Raw genomic sequence first — 26,783 nt, forward strand, 5'->3', positions numbered from 1 at the left:
GGACAGCGCAGGGCCATGGCCGAGGCGGCCCCGGCGCCGGTGAGGGCGGCCCGCGCGCGCACGGACGCGCGGCCTCGGGGCCCCGGGGACGGCCTGCGTGTCTCGGGCTCGGCGGCCCGGCCTGGGATCTCGGTAAGGGACAGAAACGGTGCGACGTTGGCGGGGGGCGGGGGGGCGCCCTGGAGGGGCTCGCGCGCCCCTGAGCGGGGCGGGGGCGCCGGAGGCCGCGCCGAGGAGCTGCCGCCGTCCGTGCGAGGCTGCGCGGACGCCCGGCCCAGCACACACGCGGCCCCGAGGTGGGGCGCCCGGCGGCGCGCTCGCTCCCTGCGGAGCCGGCGCTGCGTCCGTCGGGGTGGCCGCCGGCACGTTTTCCGCAGAGCTCGGCCCCGCCGATCCTCCCCTGGCCCGGGCGCGGTGCTGACGCGGCTCTCCCATTTCGCAGAGCGGAGACACTGAGGCACAGACACCTGGCGGCGACCTGCTCCGCCCGCCCCAAGGTCACGTAGCGAGTCATCCGTGACACGGGGCCCCGCGGCCCCCGAAAGGCCTGCCCCGCGGGGTTGCTGGCCTGGACGGGGAAGGGGCGGCGCTGGCGGCGGCCTCCCCGGGTGCGGGGCCTGGGCCGGCGGGGCAGTGAACATGGCCCGTCGGGGGAGGAGGGGACGGGGCGGGGGGAGGCCCGGCAGCGCCCGGCCGAGCGGCTCCGCGGTGGGGAGCAGGTGACCCTCCGGCCTGTGGCCTGGGCTCCAGCCTCTGCGTCTGGAGGGCCGGGAGCCAAACTTTGTGTATCTTTACAGATGGGGTCTGGGGATCGGGCCTCTAAGGGATTGGGGCTGCCGTTCCTCTTCGCTGGGTCGTTCTTAAAAATCAGTCTTAAGATCGCCCCGCAGTCCTGCTCTGCGCGGTGCCCTGGCCATGCTAGGGAGGGGTTTACTGCATGGAAGTCAGTGCCTTTGAGCCTCAGTTTCCTATTGTGTACAGGAAGGGGGCGGGATGCATGGCTTTCTAGAAAGCTTTTCAGTTCTTCAAAAAATAATGAAAAATAAAACTCTTGGGAAAATAAAATAAAATGAAGGTTTTTACGTACCTGCCTCTGGGCTGAGGTCTCCAGGGCCCTTGAATGGTATGTAATTCTGGGCGAACCACACTGGGTCATACTCGTACAAGAAAAATGGCCTGGCTTTCTGAGTAAGTCAGATACATACGATAATGTATGTTTCTACTCATGGGGCATGAATCCTGACACACCGTCCACTTATGATACCTGGGAGGGAGGGATGTTATTAAATCCTATGAAGTATATTTTAGAAGAATTCCCCACGCCTCCCAGCAGTTTGAGAATTTGAGTTTATTAGTTTTATTTATTTACAGTTCCAGCCCTCTCTTTGGCCATTTCTTTCTGCTTAGGGTAAGATCAAGCCACCGTTTTTCTGGGACTGATGAAATTATGGCAAGGGCTTTTATTTGGGGGTCAGGGGACGGGATGTGCTTCCGGCCCCTCATCCTTCGACAGTCTTCCAAATCCGGAAATGGAGAAAATCTATTAATAAGGAGCAAAGAAACAGTATTTTCCTTTGAGCCCTGATTAGACCAGTTAGTAAAGATGTCTGGCTCTGCTGGCTTTATTGACTATAGTGGGGCTTTTTTTTTTTTTTTTTTCCCATTGTTTCAGTTAAATCCCTGTATTACTCAGGGAGACTAACTTGGCCCCCAGGGATTTTTCCCTTCTTCCTACTAGTTGTAGGCAAATACCCTAATCCCCCTCTGAGGAAAAGGCCATAATGTGTCTATTGTGCTGTGTTATGCTGTCACTTTCCCTGTGAGTGAGGCTCCTATCTTAGTGCTGTCTAGTCTCGCCTTCACCTGTTAGAGTGAAGAGTTGAGAGGTGGCTTAGTTGTTGATGGGCCTTCAGGTTTAGGGGTCTCTGAACTCCTTAAAAGTGTTTGCAAAATTTTGTGTATGGGCCCTTGTATATTTTTTGAGGAGGAGAACCCAAAACTTTTATTAGGTTTTCAAGGGGTCCCTTGACCCCAACCTAAATGGTAATGTCTTTAGGGGCAGGCATTCCACCCCACCTCCCCACCCCCATTCAACCTCCCATAGGTCTCTGTTTAATCTCCAAGCCTCTGAATTTTAGAGGTAAAAGGATTCAGAGCATGTACCCACCTTACCAGCTGAGGTCCTGAGGCAACCTACAGGCTCTGGAGCCAGACTGCTGTGTGACCTGGTAGAGGTTACTTAGCCTCTTCTATCCTCAGTGTCTTCATATGCTAAATGTGGAGAGTAATTCTACTAGTGCCTATTTCATAGGGCTTTGTAAGAATTAAATGACATACCCTTTGAAACTGTGTGCACATAGTAAATAATGAATAATTGTTAGCTATTCCCAACTGATTAGCTCTCACATCCGGTAAGTGGCAGTTAGTGGGTTATACTACCTCAAAAACCTTTTGCTGGACAAGGTTTTGAATCTTTATTCCTTGGTGTAAAAGTATGATGCAGCCTCAGTTAAGCCACCTATAAGTGAGTAAATGAATGACAAAAGAAAGAAAGCTATAGAAGATGTGAAATAGGTTTAGATAAGTTTTTGATAAGTGACTAAAGGAACTTCATTATTCTAATAAATTGTTCAATTACAAAAATAATCATTCAGGTAATTATTGAGCACATACTGTATGTCAGACTGGACGCCAGGGATATGCTAATTTTCAAATGAAGAAAATGTACATTTTAATTATTTTAAAGATCACTTATATAGAGAGCATGGTAATTGAGCAGATTCATTGAAGGAAGATTATGAGGAAATGTAAAAAAATTGTTACAGGAGAAATTCTGTCCAATTGCAATAAAGATATTGTTTGGCTAGGTAAATACAACTGGTCACTCAGAGAAGATTGTGGCTTCACCTCCCTGATAGTTCAAGAATTCTCTCAACATGGATGTGGCCTGCTAGGGAGCAGGGAGGGTGTGGATAATTGAAATCCCGAAAGGAATCCGAATCTTTATTTTAGTTCTAGTCCCCACCAATCTGGATACAAGTCACACAACTGGCTGACTTCTGCTCTGCTTCCTGTCCTTCCAGGCCTGCTTTCTTCCTCGTTCCTCACCTCAGGAACTGCAGGGAGGAACCCAGACCTCCAGAGTACACCTCCCGCGGTAGGACCATCTGTCCAGGAGACCTTGGCTCCTGTAGGGGGGGCCGAGTCACCTGCCTTCACCCGTCTCGGTGTCTCTCTTCTCTCTGCCTGTAGTAGAGAGAAGCCTCTGCAGTAGGGGCTGGGTACATGGAAGATGTTCCCAAGTCAAACATATACCATTTAAGCTCTTTGAGGAAGTTTATTGATAAATCAGCAATTCAACTTTTATCAAAGAGTAAGAGTCTGAGAAACTTAAGTTAGTTTGGTGTCCTCACTCTTGGTTAAAGTGAAGGAAGGAACACAGGGCACCGAAATTTCCTAATGACACTAGTGGAAGCAGTGGGTGCTGGATGTCAGGGTTACTTTTAACAGCTCCAGCCCCCACCTTGCTGGGTGTCTTAGGATAGTAACAGTGCCTGGCATTTGCAAAATTCTGCTCTGTCATTTCTCAAAGTTTCATTTTATGTTCAGTGCTCTAGTAATTCAGTGAGGTAGTGGGTATGTCATATAATATTATCCTCATTTTATGGAGGAGGACACTGAGAACAGAGAGGTCAAATAACCGGGCCCAGGTGACACAGGTAGCAATAGATACAGGTGGGGCCAAAAGCGAAGTGTTCTAATTCAAGTCCAGGACCCTTCCCCTCTCCCGCAGCACTATTCATACGATGATGCCCGTGAAATGTATGTTGTGGAAAAGGATGGCTCTATAAAAATAGAAGGTGGCATAAAGATTATTTGTTGCTCATAATAATTTTATAATTGCTGTCTAAATCGGTGCTACGATCTCAAGAAGAGCTTCTTGTCTGCGGAGCTTGTCTTATTGCTACCAAAACCTGAAGCCGTTTTAATGTAGATACTTACCTTTGGGACTTATTTTGCCAGCTGGAGCCAGCAGCCTTCAACGCTTTCCTCTCTTTCCTCAAACACAGGTCCCGCAGCTGGACATGGAGAACCAGCGTCCATCCACTCTGTCATTCCCCAGCGTTCCACAAGAAGAAACCCCACGGCAGGCCGCTGCTGGACTCCCCCGAGAAACACTGTCCCAGTCCCGCGTTCTTCCCCCCAAAGAAGTTCCCTCTTTGTCTCCCACTGTTGCCCGGCAAGGCTCCCGGCCCCAAGCTCCCAGTGCTCCCAAGCAAGAGACTTCTGGCCGGATGCCGCGTGCTCTGCCGAGGGCACCTTCACTCCTGTTTCCTGCCGCTTCCGAGCAAGAGACTCATCTCCAGGGCCCCCTGGCCTCCCAGGACGAGACCCAGTATCCACCCCCATCTGCTGCTGAACAGGAAATCTCCCTTCTCTCCCACTCCACCCACCAGCAAGAAGCCCCACTCCACTCCCCTGAAGTTCCCGAGAAAGACCCGTTGGCCCTTTCCCCCACAGTTTCGGAGAGTGACATGGACCCCCTGCTCCAGAGTCCGGTTTCCCAAAAGGACACCCCCTTCCAGATCTCTTCTGCAGCCCAGAAGGAACAGCCCCTCCCCACAGGAGAGATCACCCGCTTGGCCATGTGGGCTGCCGTCCAGGCGGTAGAGAGGAAACTGGAGGCCCAGGCCATGAGGCTACTGACCCTGGAGGGCAGGACAGGGACAAATGAAAAAAAGATAGCTGACTGCGAGAAGACAGCCGTGGAGTTCGCTAACCATCTGGAGAGCAAGTGGGTCGTGCTGGGGACCCTGTTGCAGGAGTACGGGCTGCTGCAGAGGCGACTGGAGAACATGGAGAACCTGCTGAAAAACAGAAATTTCTGGATCCTGCGGCTGCCCCCTGGCAGCAATGGAGAAGTTCCCAAGGTAAACCATTCCCAACTGGGGCTTCCCAAAGAAGGGATCTGAACTGGAAGGTGGTTTAGGAATTTAGTTTAATGTGAAAGAAAGTGAAAATGATGGTTGAGAAAGAAAAAATACAATTCCTAGCTGCCAGTATCACTTCACTAAGAACAGGATGCACAAAAATCAAATTACTTCTGTTGACAGAAGCTTAGGTCAGTACAGAAATATCCAAGGGATCAGGGATTGTCGATGTAGAAAGGTTCAGTGGCGTCATCCGTGATGTCAGGACAATAAGGCAAAGTGAAGGCCAGTGGGAGAGCTGCGGGGAGCTTTAGTCCGTTACTGGTGAGTGTTACTAGTGGGCCACTGTCGGAGTGGAGGGAGGGAAAACTTGGATTAAATGTTACAAGGATCTGTCCTGCTCAATGTTTTTATCGGTTCACTTATAAATCCTGTTCATGCAAGTAAAACTGATTTCAAGAGGTATCCTTAAACTAGAGAACGGGAGCCGGCTAGTTGGTTCAGTTGGTTAGAGCACAGCCTTGTTAACACCAAGGTCAAAGCTCCAGATCCTTGTACCAGCCAGCTGCCAAAAAAAAAAAAAAAAAAAAAAAAAATCCTAGAGAACAGTTAGGTTTTAGTATTATTTTCCAGAAGGTACTGAGAGCTCAAATGTGACTGATTTTCTTTCTATCCTGTGCTGCTGCCTCTTTTCACAGCCTTATGTTAGGAGAAGACAGACTATATTCTCCAGGCCAGCACTTCTCAAATTTTATTATGCACATGAATCACCTGGGGATCTTATTAAAGCAGAATCTGATTTAGTAGGTTTAGGGTGGGGCCTGGGAGTCCACATTTGTAGCAAGTACCCTGGTGGTGCCCTGTTTCTAGTCCTTAGACCATGCTTTAGAGCCGCAAGAATTATCTTCAGCAAGAGGAAAAGGATCAGACAAGTCCAGTCCCTCCTCTCTGGGGCCGGCTCAGTGGTGGAAGCCTGGCCAGACTTCCAGAGAGGTCCTAGGTGGATCCCCAGAGCGTTTGGGCCTTTCCCCCTCCAGTGCTGAGGAGAAGGTGTTGGGGCTGGGGCCAGGGGGCTTGAGCCTTGGGATTTGACAGCTGTGGGCCTGTGACTGCTTTCTAGTTTGTCCGAGCTGAGCTTGTTGTGTGTTTTCAGGTCCCTGTCACATTCGATGACGTCGCCGTCCATTTCTCAGAGCAGGAATGGGGAAACCTGTCTGAGTGGCAGAAGGAGCTCTACAAGAATGTGATGAGGGGCAACTATGAGTCTCTGGTTTCCATGGGTAAGGAGAAGGTGTTACTCACCAGGGTGTCTTGACATCAGCTGGAGGTTCCTTCAGAGCCTTGGGGAGTTCTGAGCCCCAGTTATGCCAGTACTTGGAAACAAGGAAAATGGAATTTTGAGAGCACAAAAAATGGAAACACCCTCATGTACCCACATACCTCAGAGCAACACAGGTTGGAGCAGCTTGTAAATGGAGATACCGTTCTACTGAGAACCACTGGGGCGAGGGGGTAGAGACCCAGATGTTGGTGGTCTCGCATCTTCATAGTATTTGCCCCATTGGATCCCCCCTTTTTAAAAAAAAAAAAATTAGTTTGTCCAGCCAGCTGTTATTAAAGAAGCAAAAAAGAGTGGAAGAAAACAAATGTACTGAGTGCCTCCTGTGCACCAGCTGAACACAGGTAATTCACAAGAATCCCATCAGGCAATCCTCACTGCTGTGCCGTGAGGAAGCTAGCACAGGTGTTGGCACTCCTGTTCTATTATTCAGTCATTTATTGAGGGCTTATGTGCCCCAGGTTGTTGTCCCCATCGTGTAGATCAAGGAGATTAAATGCTTGCCCTAGGTCCCCTTCAGGGAGTCACAGTTTCACTGAGATCTGTCTTACCCCTGAAGTCTGTGCATTCTTTTTCTTTTCTTTTTAAATACATACAGACCGAAAATTCAACAATTTTGATTTATATAATAAAGAGCAGCCCCTACCTACTCACCAGTACCACTCCCCAGAGGTAACCACCATGAACCCAAACACAAGCACCATGCATGCCCTGGTGCACATGCAGTTTGGGGTTTGCAGATGGGACCACTGGCTTATTTTAGTTAGTTGTGGGGCATAGAAAGCTTTCTCTGTTAGTGCACATGGGCCTCCTTGGAAAGGCAGTGCAATATTCCAGGTGAACTGTTGGGCTTTTGACCTTTCTGCTGTTGGTGAACAGTAGGTTGATTCTGTTTTTCTCTCGGGTACAAAGTGTTGGGATAAACATATCTGTATATTTGTGCACTTATGTGAATGTTTCAGTAGTACAGATTCTAAGAAGTGAGGTTGCTGAGTAAAGAGGATGGATATTCACAGTTTTATGGCTGTCACCATGATGTCTCCAGAGGCTGAGCCAATTTATGTTTCTGTAGCAGTGCATGGAAACGCCAATTCTCCATACCCTGGCCCTAGCTAATGTTCTTCTATTTTAAATATTTGTCTTTCTGATAGGTAAAAGTGACACCTTATTATTTTAATATGTATTTCTTTGATGATTAGTGAGCTTGCCCATCTTTTTGTATATTTACTGGCCATTTGTGTGTCTTCTATGAATTACCTATTCATGTATATTTTATGAATTGTAGAGGGTTTTTTTTATATATAATATGGATATTAACCCATTGCTATGTATGTATGAGACAGATAGGCATATGTGTGTGTATATAATATTTTTTCCAAGTTTCTTCATGTTTTAACTTTATTTCCAAAGAATTTTAAACTTTTTTGTGTGTGACAAAATCTGTCAGTATTTTGTTTTATGGCGTTTAGATTTAATCAGGATTAGTTTTTTACTTTAACAAATTTCAAATATCTTTTGCCTTTGTTATGAAAAACCTGAGCAGACATCAGTCACCTGCAGGCAACATTAGCCACACACACACACAGTGGGCCCAAAGGAAAAGGACTGGATACTTGACCATTTCTTTTCCAACATTGCTGGTCCCCAGTTGAGGAGCTCCTCCTAGCGTCACTCCCACAGCTAATACCTTTAACAGCATCCAGTGTATTCCATAGTACGTCTTCTTTCCTTCCTTCTGCACAGACTATGCAATTTCCAAACCAGACCTCATGTCACAAATGGAGCGTGGGGAGAGGCCGACCATGCAGGAGCAGGAAGACTCTGAGGAGGGCGAGACGCCTACAGATCCCAGTGCTGGTGAGTGGCAATGGGCTGCCTGGAGGTCTGCATTCTAGATCTTCCACTACTCAGGGGACCTCTGGGGCATCACAATCCAGGGTAGACTCTGAGGAGTTATGTTAGCAAGCTGTGGGCAGGAAGGAGGCCAACAGGGGCTGGCTCTGTGATTGCCAGTGGCCCAAGTTGGTGATAAATAGGAATGCCATTGGGTTCATTGTCTTAGGGATTTTTTTGACATGACCAAGTGTCACCTCACTCTTCGCAGGAAGTGAAGCAACTCAAAGAAAGGCAGTCACTTGTCAGGGTACTAGTGCTCATACCCCCCAGAGCTTCCCAGAGAAGGACCACGTCCCTGAGTCCTCCTGCTGGTCACTAGAAGGATAAGGGGCAGATGTGGACGTGACCGGAAACATCCCACAGTGCATGACTCCAGCATATAGTGTCTAGATGGGGCGGTTAGATGGAGTCAGCAGACATGCACCAGATGCAACTGAGCAGAGGCCCGGTGGCTGCAGAGCAGACTTATTTGCATCCAGCTCCTATTTACAGTAGTGGCATTTCAGTTGCTCCATCTCTTTGTAGTCTCAGTTTCTTCATCTGTAAAATAGGACCAGTCCTAATATCTAGCCCTACGGCCTGGTGTGGTGATTGGCATGTAGCGGTGGCTCAGTAAACGCCAGCTGTTGGTATGCCTGGGGTGGCGCCCTTTCCTCCATGGCTGGATCAGCAGGCTGCATGCTTATACTCGTGCTTTCATGTTGCATAGTTAGTTTTTGGAGCCCCTGCTTTGGAATTGCCTTTGGACTTGTACCTTGATGGTCTTCAGTGGAAGGAGATCTTTGTCCCTTGCAGGCAGATGTGATGTGTGAGAATAGCTGAACTTCACTAGTGATCATGTCTTTTGGAAAAGGAGGATGATCAGCTGGAGAGCTCAGTTTGGGGCCAACAGCCAGGTCTTGTTATGAGTTAATATCATTGATTTGGGGGCCTATAAACTGGCTCCAAGGAGATGTTCTAGAAACATTGAGTATTGTCAGCCCATGTACCTTATGGGAGAGACAGAACCCTGTAAAAATATAAGTGCTGGCATGTCTCAGAGAAATTCAGTGTTGTTACATTCTAGGGATTTGCCTAGAGATTTAAATCGAGGGGAGAGGCTGATCCTGAACTCATTCTGGCAGACCAAAAAGATGGATTTAAAAGTAGATGAGGGTGAGGGGCAGAGGACAGTGTGGCACATAACAGGGTGATCTTTTGGCTGGAGGAAAGTCAGTCTGTACCTTAAAGGTTTGAGTGGCCACATCCAAAAACATGGGTCAAGTAGGAATAGAGAGATTTAAGGTAGAAGAAATAAGAAAGAAGGCTTGGGAAGCAAAGAATGAGAATTCGGAAGAGGTATTTGTGGTAAAAATCCTATTATACAGTCTGATGTCCCAGTGGGATTTTGTGGTTCAGGTGCTGCTCCTGTAGCATTTTCATAGAAGGCTGGGAGGAGAGAACATTGATCCCCTTTCTCCGTCCGCTTTTTACATCCTTGTCACAGACAGGCCCCCCACAGGATACGGCCAGAATCGAAAAGCAAATAACCTCAACCCACTCTGCCCCAAGCTGGGTTTGTTTTGGCACACGCCCATCCACAGCCTGAGCTGCTGCTGGGAAGTGGCAGCCTCATGGAGCCTTCCTTGTATGGCTGAAATGTGCCGTGTGTTCCACGAACCATCTTCAGCCCCTTGGAGCCTGCAGTGGGAGGGAGGACAGGGGAGGACATAGAAACCACTGCTCCATAGAGCAGGCCTTCAATTCAGCCTCTGTACTAAATCAAGGGCCCTGCAGTAGCAGGTGGTTCTGTGAGGCTGATACACTGCAAGTATCAGAGTCCCAGACACACCAGTGGTTATCTGTGCATTCATGCATCTTCTCCCTGAGCAGGATGGCAGCAAAGCCAGCCCTGGGCTAGACCCACAGGTATGATACCACGGGGGAAAAGTCTAGAAAATCAGGAATTTTCATAGTTCCAAATATACCAAACAGGACCATTTTATGAACTAAGTAAATTCATTTAATAAACTATTACTTAATAGTTTCTATCCCTGAGCACAAAGATCTAAAGACGATTCAGTTATCAACCCTGCTCTCAAAATACTCATAACAGGAGCTCTTATTCATCACTCTGTAAAAGTGGACAGGGAGGCCTGGAGACGCTGGGAACCATCTTTACCTAACAAATTAGCAAGAGCGGAGCAAACCAGAAGCATGACTGACACCTGTGTCCCCATACATTGCTACTCGAGTGGACAGTAGTCTTTTTAGAAAGCAATTTGATGTTTTCTAGTCTTAAAATATGTTTTAAATATCTAAAATGTTCATACATTTGACCTAATAATTTTCTTCCTTTGAGTCAATAGCATTAAAAAAAATCCAAAGTACGGATTAAGATACATTACATTATGTACAAGTATATATCACATTCTGATAGACTATTACACAGCACTAAAATCATACGTTTAAAGAGTTTTGATATTGTGTTTCATTTGTATGTTTATCATTTAATCAAATATTTTTGTGCCAGGTACTGTGCCAAGAACTATGTACCAGAGGGCTGGCTGGTTAGCTCAGTTGGTTCTAGTGCAGCCTTATAACCCCAAGGTCACAGGTTCAGATCCCCTTACTGGCCAGCCATCAAATGTCAAAATAAATAAATAGATACGTAAATAAATGTATTCTTTAAAAAGAAAACAACTATGCACCCCAGAGGTCCTTGCCCTCAGGCTTCCTGCACTCTAGTGGAGAGACATTCGCAACCAAAACACCCCCCACATATAAAAGGCCGATCACCAGCTGTGATAGAGCTATGACGAAAAGCATCCAGGGCTACCAGACCAATGGCACGGGAAACCCCATGGAGTTTGGAAGGTCAGAAGGCCTCTTGGAGGACATGGAAATTTTAGTGGAAACCTAAAGAACAAGTAGGGTTCCAGCTGCACCAAGTAAAACTAACTGGAGGGAGAAAAGACTGGAAGCTCGGAGGCTAGGGGAGGTTCTTTTTGTCTTCCAGGCAGGAGACCTTGGCATTGCCCAGGGAAAGGAGTGGTCATGTGCACGGTGTATCTTGACGGTGGACTAGAAAGGGCTGAGTGGTGAGTGGATGTTGAATGAGAAGGAAAGGCAGGGCGCTAGGATGACACCCAGGCCTTGGCATAAGGAACAGGGAAGATGGGGACACCGGTGGGGCAAAGGCCTGGAGAAACAGCAACAAGAATTCAATTTTCAGCATATCAGTTGTGAGATCCTTGTGCGGCATTAAGGAGAAAATGTTGAGAAAGCAGCTGAATGAAGGAGTCTGGAGTTCAGAAACAGGTCTGAGCCAGAGACATTTGGTATTGGTGCATTTGGACCTGTGGGCGTTGGTAACATAGTCTGGGTTAGTTTACTCAGTGTGTACAGGAAGAAGAGACAGGAGCGCCAGCCATGCCCTGCAGAGGCCTGACTTTTGGAGCAGATTTGGGGATGTGGGGTCAAGTATATTGGTCAAGGTGGGGCCCAGGTGTTAGTATTTTTTAGAATGCTTCCAAGGTGATTCCCACATGCAGCCAGGGTTGAAAACCACTGTTGTAGGATTTGGAAAAAAGAGAAATCAAAGGAATCAGAGGAAACAGAAAGGGTGGCCAGAAAGGTTGCAGGAGAATTAGCATAGTGCCTTACTGGGTATTTCAAGAGAAGAGTGTTTCCAGAAGGAGGCAGTGTCGTCAACAATGTTGAATTCTGCTGTGTGGTTTAGTAACAGGAAGACTGAAAAGTGTCCTTTGGATTTGCAAACTGAAAATCATAGTGACCTTAGCAAGAGAAATGTAGGTGGCTAGTGGAGGTGGAAGCTGGATTCGAGTGGGAGGTGAGGAAGTCAAGACAGCACCTATCAAGAAGCTTAGCAGTGAGTGGGGAGTGGAAACAAGTGGCAGTAGCAAGGTTGGGGGGTGTTTCTTGTTTGCTTAAGGTGGAGATCGCTAAAGCCTGTTCGAAATGTTGATGGGAATGATCCAGTTGATAGGTTAAGGATGTAGAAGTAGGAAATGTCAATACAAGGGTACTTCAAAAAGTTCATGGAAGTATTTGCATTATCTTTTAATTCTATTTTTCCATGAACTTTTCAGAGTACCCTCATATAATATGAAGTCAACAATATAAACAAAAGATAGGGAAAAAACTGGATGGAAACATACCAAAATCATATTTCTCTAAGATTTTGTAAAATTTTCTAATGTGAGCATATATTAACTCTTATTCAGTTAAAAAAACAAATTTAAACAATGCGTGGTCAACTTGGAGTTAAAGATGGCAGATTGAACGTGTGTTTACTCCTACTTCCCCCAATCCTTCTAAAATAGAAGGAAAGGGACTTTTTAAAAGAATGAACAAAGGAACAACAGCAACAAAGTTTTGGAATCCTGAAGGTGGGTGGAGAGATGATTGCTGATGTAGAAAGCTGAATCTGAAATTGGTTTTGGGGAAAGCCGAGAAGAAACCCAGGTTGCACCCCTCATCCCTGCTCAGTGCTCAGGAGTTAGCAGAACCAGCGACTCAAGTATTGCTGGAAATGGGAGTAAAGGTGAAGCTAAAGATGGAGTATTGGTTGAACTTCTTTTAAAGAAGCAATTAAAGCTGGCCAGTTAGCTCAGTTGGCTAGCGCGTGGTGCCGATAGCACCAGGGTCCAGGGTTCATCCCTGTACCAGCCATCAGAAAAAAAAGAAGAGGCAATTAAACACTCTCCTCTCCCGCCATTTTCCTCTTCCAGTCCTACAGCTGGCATATGCCTCTCCCCAACCCTGGTATGTGACTAAGGCTTATTCCCTGGAGACGGTGACAAAGAGGATCTCTGGAGATGGGCATCAGGCACAGTTGAGGGTGGGCTGCCATACTGAAAATGGGAATAAGTGAGATTTGACGTACACATATTGAGATCTCCAACATTCTTTCCTAACCTGGCTCCCAAAATGATCCTGACATCTAGCATTAAACCCTTGGGGCAGGATCATAGAAGAGGCTTATCTGGAGACTTTTGGGTCCAGCTCCAGAGGTTTCCCAGTAAAATGTCCTGGCCAGAGCACCCTACTGGGAGACCCCTAGTTAGCAAGCCCCACCCAAAGGCACCAAACCCTTTTGAGTGTTTTGCTTTTAAATCTATATGGACAACCAAGACATTTGGGAAAAGCCTCTAATATGCATAGACTAATAAATAGAGAAATAAAACCAGAAAAAATATATTTAGAAGAACAGAGACTATGTTGAGAGGAAAAAGTATATGTATAAATACTTATAAAAAATCCTTAGAAGACGTGAATGCATCCATGACAAATGTATGATTTTTTTTCCCAAAAAGAATAGAAAGGAACTCTCAAATTAAAAATATAATAATACAAAATGAAAACTCGGTAGACAAAAAGTGAATTGGGGAAAGAATAAGAAAACCAGAGGATGGAAGGCCAACACCCAGATAATAGGAACACCAGGAAAAAAGAGTGGAAACAGAGGTGGGAATTATCAATGAAATAGTTCAAGAAAAATTCCCAACAATTAAAGATACAGTTTTCCAGATTGTCAGAGGCCACTGACTGCCCATAACAACAGATGACGATAGACAACACGTTAGACACTTCAGCATGAAGTTTACGAGCAGTGGAGGACAAGGCAGATCCGGTGAGCTTGCAGAGCAGAACAGGCTCACAGCAAGAAACAGGAAAGAGAATGGCTTTGGACGCTTCAGCAGCCTTGGACACTCAAGGACAGCAGGGCCAAACGTATTCTCTGACCTGGAATTCAGTATCCAGCCAAACTGTTTTAATTAAATCTGAGAGTGAAATGGAGACGTTTTGAGATGTTCAAGGTCTCCATATTCCCTTTCAAGCTGGGGGAGGTGCTTTGCCAAAATGAGGAAGAAAACCAAGAAAGAGGCCTTAGGAACCCCAATGGGAGGGGACAGCGAAGGGGCATCCCAAGAAGACAGCTCTGCATCTCAAGGCAGCCAGTCCAGACTGAGGCACATCAGAAGTTTCTAGAAATTTTTCTTCACGTAGATGAAATTGATACTCAATATGTTTGAGTGTTTTGAGAGGAGAATTACACAGCAGGGAAGGGGAGAGTTTGGAGCTAAGTTCACAATAATTCATAGTAAACTAAGCAAAAAAATATATATATATATAATCGTTAGCTCCAGGGAAAGCAAAAAGGTTTACAGCTATAGAAAAGTACTTATAGTATACTCCATGGCTCAATTATAAATAACATTTATATAATTTAGTAATGGAAACACCCAATGTTGATCCAATTAAAATTACAACAAAACTATATTGGCAGGATCAGAAATTTGAGATTTGGAGGAGAAGGTCCTCACCTCCAACTCTTGAAAGTCAATAGATAATGCTTAAAATTGAAATTGAGGAGTAGCCATATGTTATGAAGGTAAATAACAAAAGAATCAGCTGGAAGAGTTGTAAGTGATTGCCTCTGGGGAGCTGGAAATGGGGGCTTGAGGGTGGAGGAGAACTTTTTTAAAACAGGTTTTGAAAGACTATTCAGTGCTCTGGCCTATGAGCATGTGTAACTTAAGAAAAAAAAAAGATTTTAAAAATCATATACCAAATTTTTAAAAACCTAACAAAGAATGTAGTGATGAGAAGGTTGGAAAGCAAGTGTTAACCATTATTTCTTTGCTTTGAGCTGGCAGAGAAAGTTCATGTAGGAACACTGGTTTTTAATTTCAAAAAGAAAAAATGCAGAGAGAGTGAAAGTCTCCCATAATTCTCTCTCAAGTCAATGGTTTATTTCCTCCAGTTTTATGCGCATATGTTTACACACACACACACACACACACACACACACAACCTTAGTTATATAAGTAACGCATAAATACATTCTCATTGTAAAAAAAATTCAAATAATATAGAAGTACATTGTTTGGCACCTTGCTTGTTTCAGTAATATATCTTTGACATCTTTATATGTCAGAATATGTAACTCTACCTTGTTCTTTTTGATAGCAGACTGCAGTATTCTGTGTATTGATTTTATAGTTTATTTAAATAGTCTTCCGTTGATATATATTTAGGATGTTCACAAGTTTCAGTGCTCAATAAAGATCTTATAAATAGATCCTTGTGCACTTGTCTGAAACTTTTTAGAAGTGGGTTTTCTGGGTCAAAAAATATACCCACTTAAAACTTTAGTATATACTGGCCAACGCCATTCAAAACAATTGTGCCAATTCATACACCTTCATCTAAGCATGAGAATACTTGTTTCCACATACCCGTGCTGATAGTAGGTATTATTTATCTTTTTATTATTTACCAAAGTGATGGGTAGAAAACAACATTTTGATTTTTTTATTTAATTTTCTGTAAGGGTGATGTTGAGTATATTTTAATATCTTCACTGATTACTAGTATGTCTTATTCTGTGAATTATCTTTTGTCCATTATTCTTTTGTATTATTCATCTTTTTATTTTTTATTCTTTTTACTAGTGATTTGTAAAAGCTTTTTAAATATTAAGGATATTAGTCCTTGTCTGTCATATGTATGTGAATATTTTTCCCAGTTTGTGGTTTACTTTTTCTATAGTATGTGTGTGTGTGCGTGCTATAGCAGTTTTAAACTTTTATGTATTCAAATTCATCAGTTTTAACTTTCTATATATTTAAATTTGTCAGTCATTTTCTTTATGGTGTCTGGGTTTCATATCAAGTATAGAAATATTTACTTGGTCCATTTTATTTAGTAAACACTGTGATCATAGGCCTTGGGCCTGTTATCTCCTCCAAAACCTATGAAAATACTTGAAACATGAAATAAAATATTTTTGCCCCAGTAAATAAGAAAATTGCTAAATGTAAATAATTAAATGTTTATTTCAATTAAGTTTTTACAAATATAGTATTATTTTGGCTTTATTAGTGGGGGTTTTTTGGGTTTTTTTTTTTTTGGCAACTGGCTGGTACAGGGATCCAACCCTGGACTTTGGTGTTATCAGCACCATGTTCTAACCAACTGGGCTAACCAGCTAGCTGCTTCATTAATTATTAAATTCAGTCTTCACAAACATGTAATACATTTGAAAACAGTTTGTAGGATAGATTTTTCCCGTCTCATAAGAATTCTTATGAAAAAGTGTGATTACAGAGATTAAAAACCAATTACAGAATAAGTAAGTTTCTTATAGCTAAATGATGTCAAAGCAAGCTGCAAAAATTCTCTCAAAACAATTTACAGCAAAAATTTACAGCCGAAATGGGTTGGGCACATTTAATATGTTTGGTATGAACAACCAGACAGCCTCCAGAAGGAATATTTGAGGTCTCAGAGGTCTAGGAATAGCCTGTTCCTCAGCTCAGAGTTGTAAAACTTGTGTGCCTGAGCTGTTTTCTAGTACTAGTGTGATCTCTATTTATGTCTAACTTTTTTATTCATCAGTAGTTTGTTTTGATGTGAGATATGTGAAGGTAGCTGTATTAGTCTGTTTCTGTTGCTTGTAACAAAATACCTGGAACTGGGTAATTAAGAAAGAAAACAGAACTTATTGCTTACAGTTTCAGGGGCTAGGGAACACATCTGGTGAAGGCCTTGGTGGTGGTGACAGTGACGCAGGGGTCTCACATGGCAGAATGGTGGAGCAGAGAGAGACTCTCATGTGCTGTCCTTTTAAAGCCCTCAGAACTACACCCACGACCACCATTATTAATCCATTCACTATGGCATGGTCCTCATGATCTAATCACCTCTTCAAGGCCCCACCTTTCAATTACCATAATAGGATTTCCCACCCTCAACAGTTACAGTGGGAATTAAACTTCAGTGACTTTGGGGGCCATTTAGTCCACTGCAGTAGCATTTTTCCCCTTCTAGTCATGAAGCCAGTTGTCTTCACTTCACTTATTTAAAACTTTTTTTCCACTGGTCTGAAATGCTACCTTTGGTCATAAACTGCATTCCCAAATGTATGTGTCTTTGATTAATTTTGTTTTTGTGGGAGAGCAAATTTCTGCTTATAAATGCAGTTTGGGTGTCAGTACTCTTATTTGAGAAGTTGTTTGGAGTAGAGAGACCTTTTTGATGGGAAACACTGGCTTCCCTATTTTTTAACAAATGTGGGGAGGCATGAAAGTGTGTAAGTACTGCATGTTTCGAGGGAGAATGAGTTAAGTGCCATAGAGAGGAGCAGAAAAGTGCTTGGAGTTCAGAGAGGAGCACAGTAGCGTTCATCTGAGAACACAGTAGGAAGTTTAGAACGGGGGACATTTGAGTAGGGTCTTGAAACAGGGGCAGGTGTTGGAATGCACTGGTCTTCAAGCTGGGGTACCCATGCTCTTGAGGGTACAAAGAGACTCTCTGAGAGGGACACAATATAAATGGCTTTGAGAGTTTGATTTCTAGGTCCCTAGTCCATCTGTTCCCATTCATAAAATTGATCAGCCAAGAACACACAACACATGGTCCCTGAGTGGATCCTCATATCCTACATCTTCCACTATTAAAAGAAAAGAAAAAGGCACCTCTTGGCCATCCCTATCTTACTATGGAGCATTCCTCTGATGTCACCAAAGAGAATTCCATAGTGCTGGGGTACAGACTAGAAGTGTGTTGCTCTGGGGCCTGAATGGCACATTCTTTTGCAAGTTAGGTTGTTTGCAATATTTTGCTTTCAACAAAATGGAAAGAGAACCTACTCAAGTTGTCAGCTAATAGTTCATTAAAAACGATTGTTGATATGTTAACCATGTGGTTTTGTGGCATATCATTATAATCGATACATTTACAAGTTTTTTGTTTTCTATCTTGGATAATTGTTTATCATTCTTTAGTAATAATCACTAACGATAACTTAAGCCAGGAAAAAATGAACACTTAGAACCCTGTGGCTAATAGAAATGAAGGCAAAATTAAACTTTCAATTTACATATACATTTTTGTGGCAGAATGGTAGGTGAGGTGATCAGTAAAAGGCTTCTAAGCATAAAAATATGTTCTATTAGGATAAAATTCTGTGGGCAAAGTAGGAATGAAAATAGAAGTTCAAGGTGAAAAGGAATGATATAAAAATTCCAACTATCAAAGAAGAACTTGTTCGTGTATTTTTTTAAGTGAATAATGGTGAGTTTAAAATTGCTAGGGTTCTTAGATTCCACGGGAGACATTAAAGGGTGATGCAAGAGTTTATTTCAAAATATCAATATTTACAATACTCCAGAAATTACATCTTTTGCAATTACTGGTGCATTTTATATATTTATTCAAAAAGTGCAAAGGGGTACTTAGTTTTAAAAAATTATTTTAGGATGTAGGCAAGCAAGATATTTTAAGGAGTTTGTGAAGTCAGGGAAGAAATTTTTCTGATGTTGGAGTCATGGTCATGTTGTGGAGGGAGCAGAATGATTTAGGGAAGAGACAAAGATTGAAGATAGAGGAGAAAAGGGACACAGCTAATGGAGCAAAATTCCAGTGAGGAAAAATGGGCAGGGTTAAGGACATAAGCAGAGGATTTAGGTTAAAGGAGGAGGGAAGAGGGGCACTACTTTTCCTGAGATTGGAGAGAAAATGGTGCATAAAGACGGTAACTTTGAGCAGGAGCAGGAGGAAGTCAAGTATGTAAATGTGGATGGCTTTTTTTTTTTTTTTTTTTTTTTTAATGGAGAATAGGACATGGACCTCTTTGGCGCGTGAGAGTGGGAAAGTAGGAAAGGTCTGCATTGCGGGCTGTAGGGAGCGCAACATGGCAGCATCAGAGATGCTTGATATTCCATCTACTTCCAAACCATTATTTTTGGTGGCTGGCCAGAACAGGGATGTAACCCTGGACCTTGGTTATCAGCACCACACTCTAACCAACTGAGCTAAACATAAACAGTCAGCCCTTACTTCCAAATGATTTGAGTTGGCTAATCAGAGAGGAATTAGAGGATTGCCAGGCATCAGAAATAACCCAGCTCTAGGTCATATCACATCAGTTTTTAGCCTAATGATTGGTCTGATTTCTCAGTGATGCAGCCCACTTCACTGGGAATGAGTAGATAATGGCAGAAGACCATGAGGGAGCTTTACAAGGGCAGGACTTTTTGCTTCATTCATTTGTTCCCTAGTTTCTTTTTTCCACAGCACTTCCTACCTTCTAACATACAATATAATTTATTTATTGTATTTACTGCCTTATGTGAGATGTGTGTTTTGTTCTCTGTTACATCTTAAGCCATTAGAACACCACATGGCACATAGCTGGTGCTCAGTAAATATCTGTTAATAGGGCTGGCCTGTTGGCTTGTTGGTTAGAATGCATTGTTATAACACCAAGGACAAGGGTTTGGATCCCCATACCAGCCAGCCAATTTAAAAAAAAAACAACTCCTAATAAACATTCAGTTAGTGAATGAATATGTTTATGCATTATACTTTTATAATTTCCTCTTTAGCATGTAAGGGGGATTATGCTGGCACAAGTGTATCCATATGGAAGAAAATTAAGTTGAATCCCTACCTCACACCATATATAAAACTAAATTTCAGATAGATTAAAGACCTAAATATTGATAATAAGACAATAAAAACCTTGGGATAAAATCTAGGAGCCCAGATGAACCATCTAGGACGAGAGGAGACCTTCTTAACTATGAAAATCCAGGAGCAATGAAAAGAAAGAGGGACACATATGACAATATGAAAACTTTTAAAAAGTTGTATGGCAAAAGTTCCCACAAATAAAGTCAACAGGTGAATGATAGATTTGGGAGAAAAATGTTTGAAAAGCAGATAAGAGAAAATGGATTCTCTTTAATACAAGAATCAAAGAATTCTTACAAATTGATAAGAAAAGACAATCTAATAGGAAAAAAGAAATGCATACACAGCTCACAAAAAATCAAGTCTAAAAGGCCAGGGAATAAAGTAAATCATATTCAAACTTGTCAGAGAAGTGAAGTTAAATTATAAGTTATTATTTTACACATCTGACTGAAGAAAATTAAAAAGAGCCATAGGGGCTGGCCGGTTAGCTCAGCTGGTTTGAGCGCAGCCTTATAACCCAAAGGTCTCAGGTTCTGATCCCCATACTGGCCAGCCACCAAAAAAAAAGAAAAACAAAAGCCATATGTCTGTGGCTGGCAAGGATAATGGGGAAAAGGATACTGTTGTTGTGCAGGCTGGTAGAAATATGAATGGTCACATTCTTATTGAAAAGCAGTCTGATGACATTATGAAAATTAAAATATATACACCTGTTGACTGCAGTCCTGGGACGCTCATAGAAATAAAACCACTATTTTGTAGTTAGAGATATAAACAAACACATGTTTGTTGCAGTCTTGTTCACCATAGCAAAAGACTGGGAACAAAAAAATGAATGGCCTTCCATTAGGGAATGACTGAGTAAATTATAGGATTAGCCTCACCATGGAATGTATGCAGTATTTAAAAAGAATGCGGTAGCTCTATAGAAACTGGTTTGAAGAGATTTCTACTAGATATTTGAATGGGAAAAGGAACAGGAGGAACATGAGGCAATTTTGTATTTTTAACACCAAAAATGGCCAAAAAATAAAAATGTGTATGTGTTGCCATGAACAACTACATAAGCATGGAGAAGAATTCTAGTTAATTACAGGAGTTAAACTGGGAGGTCATAATGGTGAAATGGGAAGTGAGGGAAAGGAATGCAAACTAAAAGGGAAAAAGATACCGCACTAAAAAACAAAAATGTGTTATAATCCCTTGCATGTAAAATGATGCCCATGTGTGTAATCATGCATTTGGAATCAGTCTTCAGATAGGCAAGTTAAAAAACACAAATTTCAGGGCAATACATGTTAACAGGATGCTGTTTAACTAAAAACAACCCTAAACGCTCCTGCTACACATGTATACATGCTGGAAAACGTGGGCCGGCAGAAGGGCCCAGAGGACGTCTGTGTCTGTCTGTTGGACACCTCGGGACACAGCCGAAGGGTGGAAGTGGGAGGAGGTGGTCCGCCTTTTCTTTCTTCAGCTTTACTCTGAGTGATCAGTGGGAGGAAAATCATGTGGACTTTGGCTGGCCTAACAGGCAAGGGCACAATGGCCTCAAAAGTGTTTCTTAAAATAAACCCTGACAATGCTGAATATTTTTAAAAATTGTGGGACATGGAAAAAAAACTTTGCATCTATTTTAACTTGACTCCAGTTTGTATAGCTGTAAGGTATCCAGAAGTCTGTTTACTCATTGCCAACTCAATAATATATTTCTTCTGGGTCTCTAATATACAGATTGGTGAAGTGTAAATTCTAGGGCTGTAGAAACCTGGGCAGGTGGCATGAACATGTTCTGGATTCTTTCTCCTCCCCACCTCCTCTCAGCACACGACGGGATCGTGATTAAGATCGAGGTACAGACCAATGACGAGGGCTCTGAAAGTTTGGAGACGCCCGAGCCCCTGATGGGACAAGTGGAAGAACACGGCTTTCAGGACTCTGAGCTGGGTGACCCCTGTGGAGAACAGCCAGACCTGGATATGCAGGACCAGGAGAATACCTTGGAGGAGTCCACGGAAGGCTCCAGTGAGTTCAGCGAACTCAAGCAGATGCTGGTGCAGCAGAGAAACTGCACAGGTAAGTTCTGGGTAGGGAGGGGTAGGGGAGCTGCTGTGATTAGGCTTCCAGGGAAAGCTGTGGTCACTTCAGGGAGGGGGTCGGACACTGGTGGGTGGACAGGTGCATAAGAACTGCAAGCATGGCCTTGGGTATAGTTTTACTGCCTCAGGATTTATCAGATCTGTCTCCAGGCTAGGAAGAAGTTGTTATATCCAAAGATCTGTTCAGACAAGGACTCAAAACGATCTTGGAGATCATCTCTCCAACCCCCTCATTCTACAGGCAGAGGTGGTCAAATAAAATGCCCAAGATCAAACAGATAGTGGCAAAGCTAGAACTTCCTTCTCCCGGTGTGTTCTTGATCGTCTCTTGTCACACTACAAGCTCCAACTAACTTGAAGATTGCAACCCCAGAGAGCATGTTTTTTAAAGTGACTACTGTCTTTCTCTGGTAGAATGTAGTCATCACTTTTGTTTAACTATAAAACCACATTGTCATCATTCTGCTCACTCATGCTCCTGTGAGTACAAGAATAGTAAGAAGGGGGCTCACAGCAGCCTGATCCCAGGACCTCTTCTGTGATAGATTTTGTGATGCTGAACCATCCTTGCAGTCCTGGGAAAGCTTTGCTTGATCATCATGCTGTATTTTTTAATTCTGCTTTTGGACTTGGGTAACAAATATTTTACTCAGGAGTTTTATAACTATATTCATAAATGAAGTGAACCTGAACTTTACTTTTTTGAATCATCCTCATCTAGTTTTAGAAACAGTATTATGCTAGACTCATCAAATGAATGAGCAGGTTTTGCTCTTGTTCTATATTATGAAAAAAATGTATAAGACAGGAATTGTGTTCCTTCAAAATTTGGTAGTACCCACTTGGGTTTTTGTTTTTATGTTTTGTTTATGTGTGAGCCATTAACCATAATGTATTTGTATATTTTATATGTGTGTGTGTGTGGGTCTGTGTGTCTGTGTGTCTGTGTGTGTGTGTATATATATATATATATATATTTTTTTTTTTTTTTTTAATACTTGCCTGGTGTGGGGATCCAAACATTTTTTAATATTTGAAAATGTATCCACATCCCTTTATTTTAGGTTTTTTAAAGTATTCTGTTGATTTAATATTTTTTTTCCATTTTATTTGTAGATAATTCCTCTACAATTTGCCTTTTTGCACTTAAAAAGTATCATGGACACCCTTCTTGGTGAAAAGATGTGGATCTAACTCCTTATTTTTAAATAACTGCATGGGATTTCAGAAATCTTTTTAATATGCCACATCGTCTTTCATAAATGAATAATGAAGACACAAGGCGAATTCTGAGTATATGCTACATTGGGAGCATCATAATATAAATTCCAGATTGCCATTTGAGCAGTCCCCATTAATTCTAGTAGAAGCTTAGAAAACTACTAAACAGTAGTTTGTGGGATTTTGAGTCCTGAATTTTAGGGCCAAGTGTTTCGTTTTCATCATTTCATTAAGGAAAAAAACAACTTTCACACACAAGGAAAGTTTAGATCTTCTAAGTCTTGTACTTTCCCCTCTGCCTTTCAGACAATTCTGTATTTTCAGGATCAACACCAGGGCAACTAGTTAGCAACCTCTATAGCTGCCTCCTCCGCCCTGATCTTTTAGGCATCTGCTCCAAGGATGTTCTGGGTCACTTTTTGCTGAGAATCCTAACACTACCGAGACAGCACTGACTCTGCACACCTGTGTCCTAATTTTAACACTGTAGTTTACTGGCTTTAGGGAGCAGTGGAAAGTAATATGGCCTAGCAGTCACTAACAAGACTTTGGCTAGGTCACTAACATTGCTAGCTTCAGTTTCTCTGTTAGTTGAGAGAGTAGACTAGATGTTCCCTAAACTGTAAGCTCTGAAAAGGCCTGTGGCTTTATTTACTTTATTACAAAACATCATTGGATACCTCTGGGCTTGGATGCCCCATCTGTGAAATAGGGATAATTCTCATTTGATTTATCCTACAAGAAGATATTGTGCACATGAAAAGAGTGTTTTCACAAGTGTGAAAGGGCTTTGAAAAAGTTGTTTTCAAGAATTCTGTAAATGCAGACATTATCTGCATAAGTGTCTGTCTTGTGTCTCACAGATGGGTTCAAAGAAATGACTTTCTCATGTCACACAGTCAGTGACTGAAAGTAGAGCTCCCCAAAGAACAGTGTTTAGGGAGTGCCAAATAAGTACAAGGCACTTGTGAAAATTCAAACAGGAGTCAGAGGCCACTCCTTTCTCTAGAACTTATATTGTATGGGCTACTGTAGAGCTTGGCATTGTTTAGGCCCTAAAGGGCTAAGCTAGAGGGTGGAGTGCTGGGGTGGGAAGGACACCCGTCAACCTGGGCACTGCACACCAGAGCTTGTGGGACAGGCAGAGAAAAACCAACTGATTCCAGCTTCAAGGTTGGTAGAGTCTGACTGTGCAGGAGAATCACGTATCCACGAGATGCTACAGAATGCAGAGTTCCTAAGTCCTGGGGAGGGGCACCAGCATGTCCTGGGGGCTGAGGAGGGGTCGAGTGCTGCCGGTTGGAAGACATGGAGACACAGAGGAGGGGAAAATTGCTAGAGGAGGGCGAGCAAAGGCATGGGGAGGAGAAATCTCCAAGTACATTGAGGAAGGAAGTCAACCAGCCTGGCTGAGCAGAGTTCAGGCAGAGGAGTCCTTGGAGGGGAAAAGACTGAGAACTTCTCGAGTCAAGATCCTTTAATACAGCTGCTAGAAACCCAACACTTAAGTAGACTAAGTGAAACAGGAGTGTTCATCAGCTCCAGTAATTGGTAGTTTCATGTGTGTGCCACCTTCAGGCTCAGTTGAATCTGGGTGCCTCCCATGCCGGCTGTGTGCCCTGGCTCCCTTCTTTCCTGCTCGGTACTGCTCCGCTTCCCACCACGACCAACAAGAAGCAACCTCTCCTGCGTCCTCCCCGTAAAATTCCAAGAGAGGACTCTAAGTGGCCCATTTTAGGACTGGGCTCATTCCTATACCAAACACCGAGCCAGCCTGGGCTACAAGTCCAGCCCCGGGGGGTGGGGACCGTGTGCCGCAGAGAGTGGGGAGGAGTATTTTCCCCAAAGAAGGAATTTGGGCCATCGATATATTATATATGCAGCTTGTTGGTGATGGTGAAGCGACGCTGTACCTGCATCCAGGCCTGGGGTGCCAGCAGCAGCTAACATGTCTTTCTCTCTCTGTGTCCCTGGAGCAGAGGGGATAGTGATAAAGACAGAGGAGCAGGAGGAGGAGGAGGAAGAGGAGGAGGAGGATGAGCTGCCGCAGCACTTGCAGTCCCTCGGGCAGCTGTCCGGAAGATACGAGACCAGCATGTATCAGACCCCGCTGCCCGGGGAGATGTCCCCCGAAGGCGAGGAGAGCCCCCCGCCCCTGCAGCTGGGCAACCCGGCGGTGAAGAGGCTGGCGCCGCCCGCGCACGTGCACGCGCACGGTGAACGGCACCTGGGCGACGGCCGCGGGGCCTCGAGCCAGCAGCAGCGCAACCGGCGCGGCGAGCGGCCCTTCACCTGCATGGAGTGCGGCAAGAGCTTCCGGCTCAAGATCAACCTCATCATCCACCAGCGCAACCACATCAAGGAGGGGCCCTACCAGTGCGCCGAGTGCGAGATCAGCTTCCGGCACAAGCAGCAGCTCACGCTGCACCAGCGCATCCACCGCGTGCGCGGCGGCTACGCCTCCCCCGAGCGCGGGCCCGCCTTCGGGCCCAAGCACGCACTCAAGCCGCGCCCCAAGTCGCCCAGCTCGGGCAGCGGCGGCGGCCCCAAGCCCTACAAGTGCCCCGAGTGCGACAGCAGCTTCAGCCACAAGTCGAGCCTGACCAAGCACCAGATCACGCACACGGGCGAGAGGCCCTACACGTGCCCCGAGTGCAAGAAGAGCTTCCGCCTGCACATCAGCCTGGTCATCCACCAGCGCGTGCACGCGGGCAAGCACGAGGTCTCTTTCATCTGCAGCCTGTGCGGCAAGAGCTTCAGCCGCCCGTCGCACCTGCTGCGCCACCAGCGGACTCACACGGGCGAGCGGCCCTTCAAGTGCCCCGAGTGCGAGAAGAGCTTCAGCGAGAAGTCCAAGCTCACCAACCACTGCCGCGTGCACTCGCGCGAGCGGCCGCACGCCTGCCCCGAGTGCGGCAAGAGCTTCATCCGCAAGCACCACCTGCTGGAGCACCGGCGCATCCACACGGGCGAGCGGCCCTACCACTGCGCCGAGTGTGGCAAGCGCTTCACGCAGAAGCACCACCTGCTGGAGCACCAGCGCGCGCACACGGGCGAGCGGCCCTACCCCTGCACGCACTGCGCCAAGTGCTTCCGCTACAAGCAGTCGCTCAAGTACCACCTGCGGACCCACACGGGCGAGTGAGCGCGCGCCCCGCCGCCGCCCCGGCCAGGTGCGCGGGCCGAGCCCCCCGGGACACCTGCCTCGGCCGCCGCCGGGCCGAGCCCAGCGGGCGGGGGCGGGGCGCCCCCCAGCCCCTTTGCTGTGAGCCCCCCTCTCCTTTCGTCCTTCCTCCCATGGACTCGGGGTAGTGAGACCACATCGCTTGCTGCCGTGTTTCCCCGGGGTTCCAGGGGGGAGGGCGTGGACCTGGGGAACCCCTTCGGGCTGTTAATTTCCTTGACAATAAAATGGATGAAACCAATCAGCACGGGGGGAGTGATTTGGCCGCCGGCCACTCGGAGGGGCGGTGCAGGGCCGTTTAGTTGGGGATAGAACTTTATAATTACCTTTTGGATACTGTGGTTCTATTTGATAATAATAGAGTAATTTTTAAAAGACGAGCGTTTCCTGTTTGCCGTTTTTGTTTGGTTTTGAAGGGGAGGGATTGAGAAAATGGCCGGAGGGACATGTGCCTAGTGTCAGTTGACAGGCTCTATTGAGTCTCTTGTATGTGCACATTCTCCGTTTTGGGTGGTGAAGGAGACATCCCACCGATTATAACGTGGAAAAGGAGAGACTGGACTGACAAGCCTGAAGTCAGAAACGAGTCTAAGGAAGGGTGTAGACGGTCGCGTGTGCCCTGGTGT

The 26,783-nt window shown here is 44.8% G+C and overlaps 1 protein-coding gene across 1 annotated transcript; it reads left to right on the forward strand.

The window, feature by feature from the left end:
* ZNF777 (zinc finger protein 777) lies at window positions 1–26,535 on the forward strand. Its single transcript, XM_063099158.1, has 6 exons — window positions 1–132; window positions 4,071–4,931; window positions 6,085–6,211; window positions 8,014–8,127; window positions 21,478–21,729; window positions 24,953–26,535. The coding sequence occupies exons 1-6, from the start codon at window positions 16–18 to the stop codon at window positions 26,116–26,118; spliced, it is 2,637 nt and encodes an 878-aa protein (XP_062955228.1). The 5' UTR covers window positions 1–15; the 3' UTR covers window positions 26,119–26,535.
* Window positions 26,536–26,783: the final 248 nt, after the last annotated feature.

Source organism: Cynocephalus volans, chromosome 6 (genome assembly GCF_027409185.1).
Source record: "Cynocephalus volans isolate mCynVol1 chromosome 6, mCynVol1.pri, whole genome shotgun sequence".
NCBI classification, from domain to species: domain Eukaryota; kingdom Metazoa; phylum Chordata; class Mammalia; order Dermoptera; family Cynocephalidae; genus Cynocephalus; species Cynocephalus volans.

Coding starts and splice junctions, on each gene's coding strand:
- ZNF777 (XM_063099158.1), top strand. CDS start 16: ATGGCCGAGGCGGCCCCGGCGCCGGTGAGGGCGGCCCGCGCGCGCACG. Junction 133..4,070: donor CGGCCCGGCCTGGGATCTCG/GTAAGGGACAGA, acceptor CCTCAAACACAG/GTCCCGCAGCTGGACATGGA. Junction 21,730..24,952: donor GCAGCAGAGAAACTGCACAG/GTAAGTTCTGGG, acceptor TCCCTGGAGCAG/AGGGGATAGTGATAAAGACA.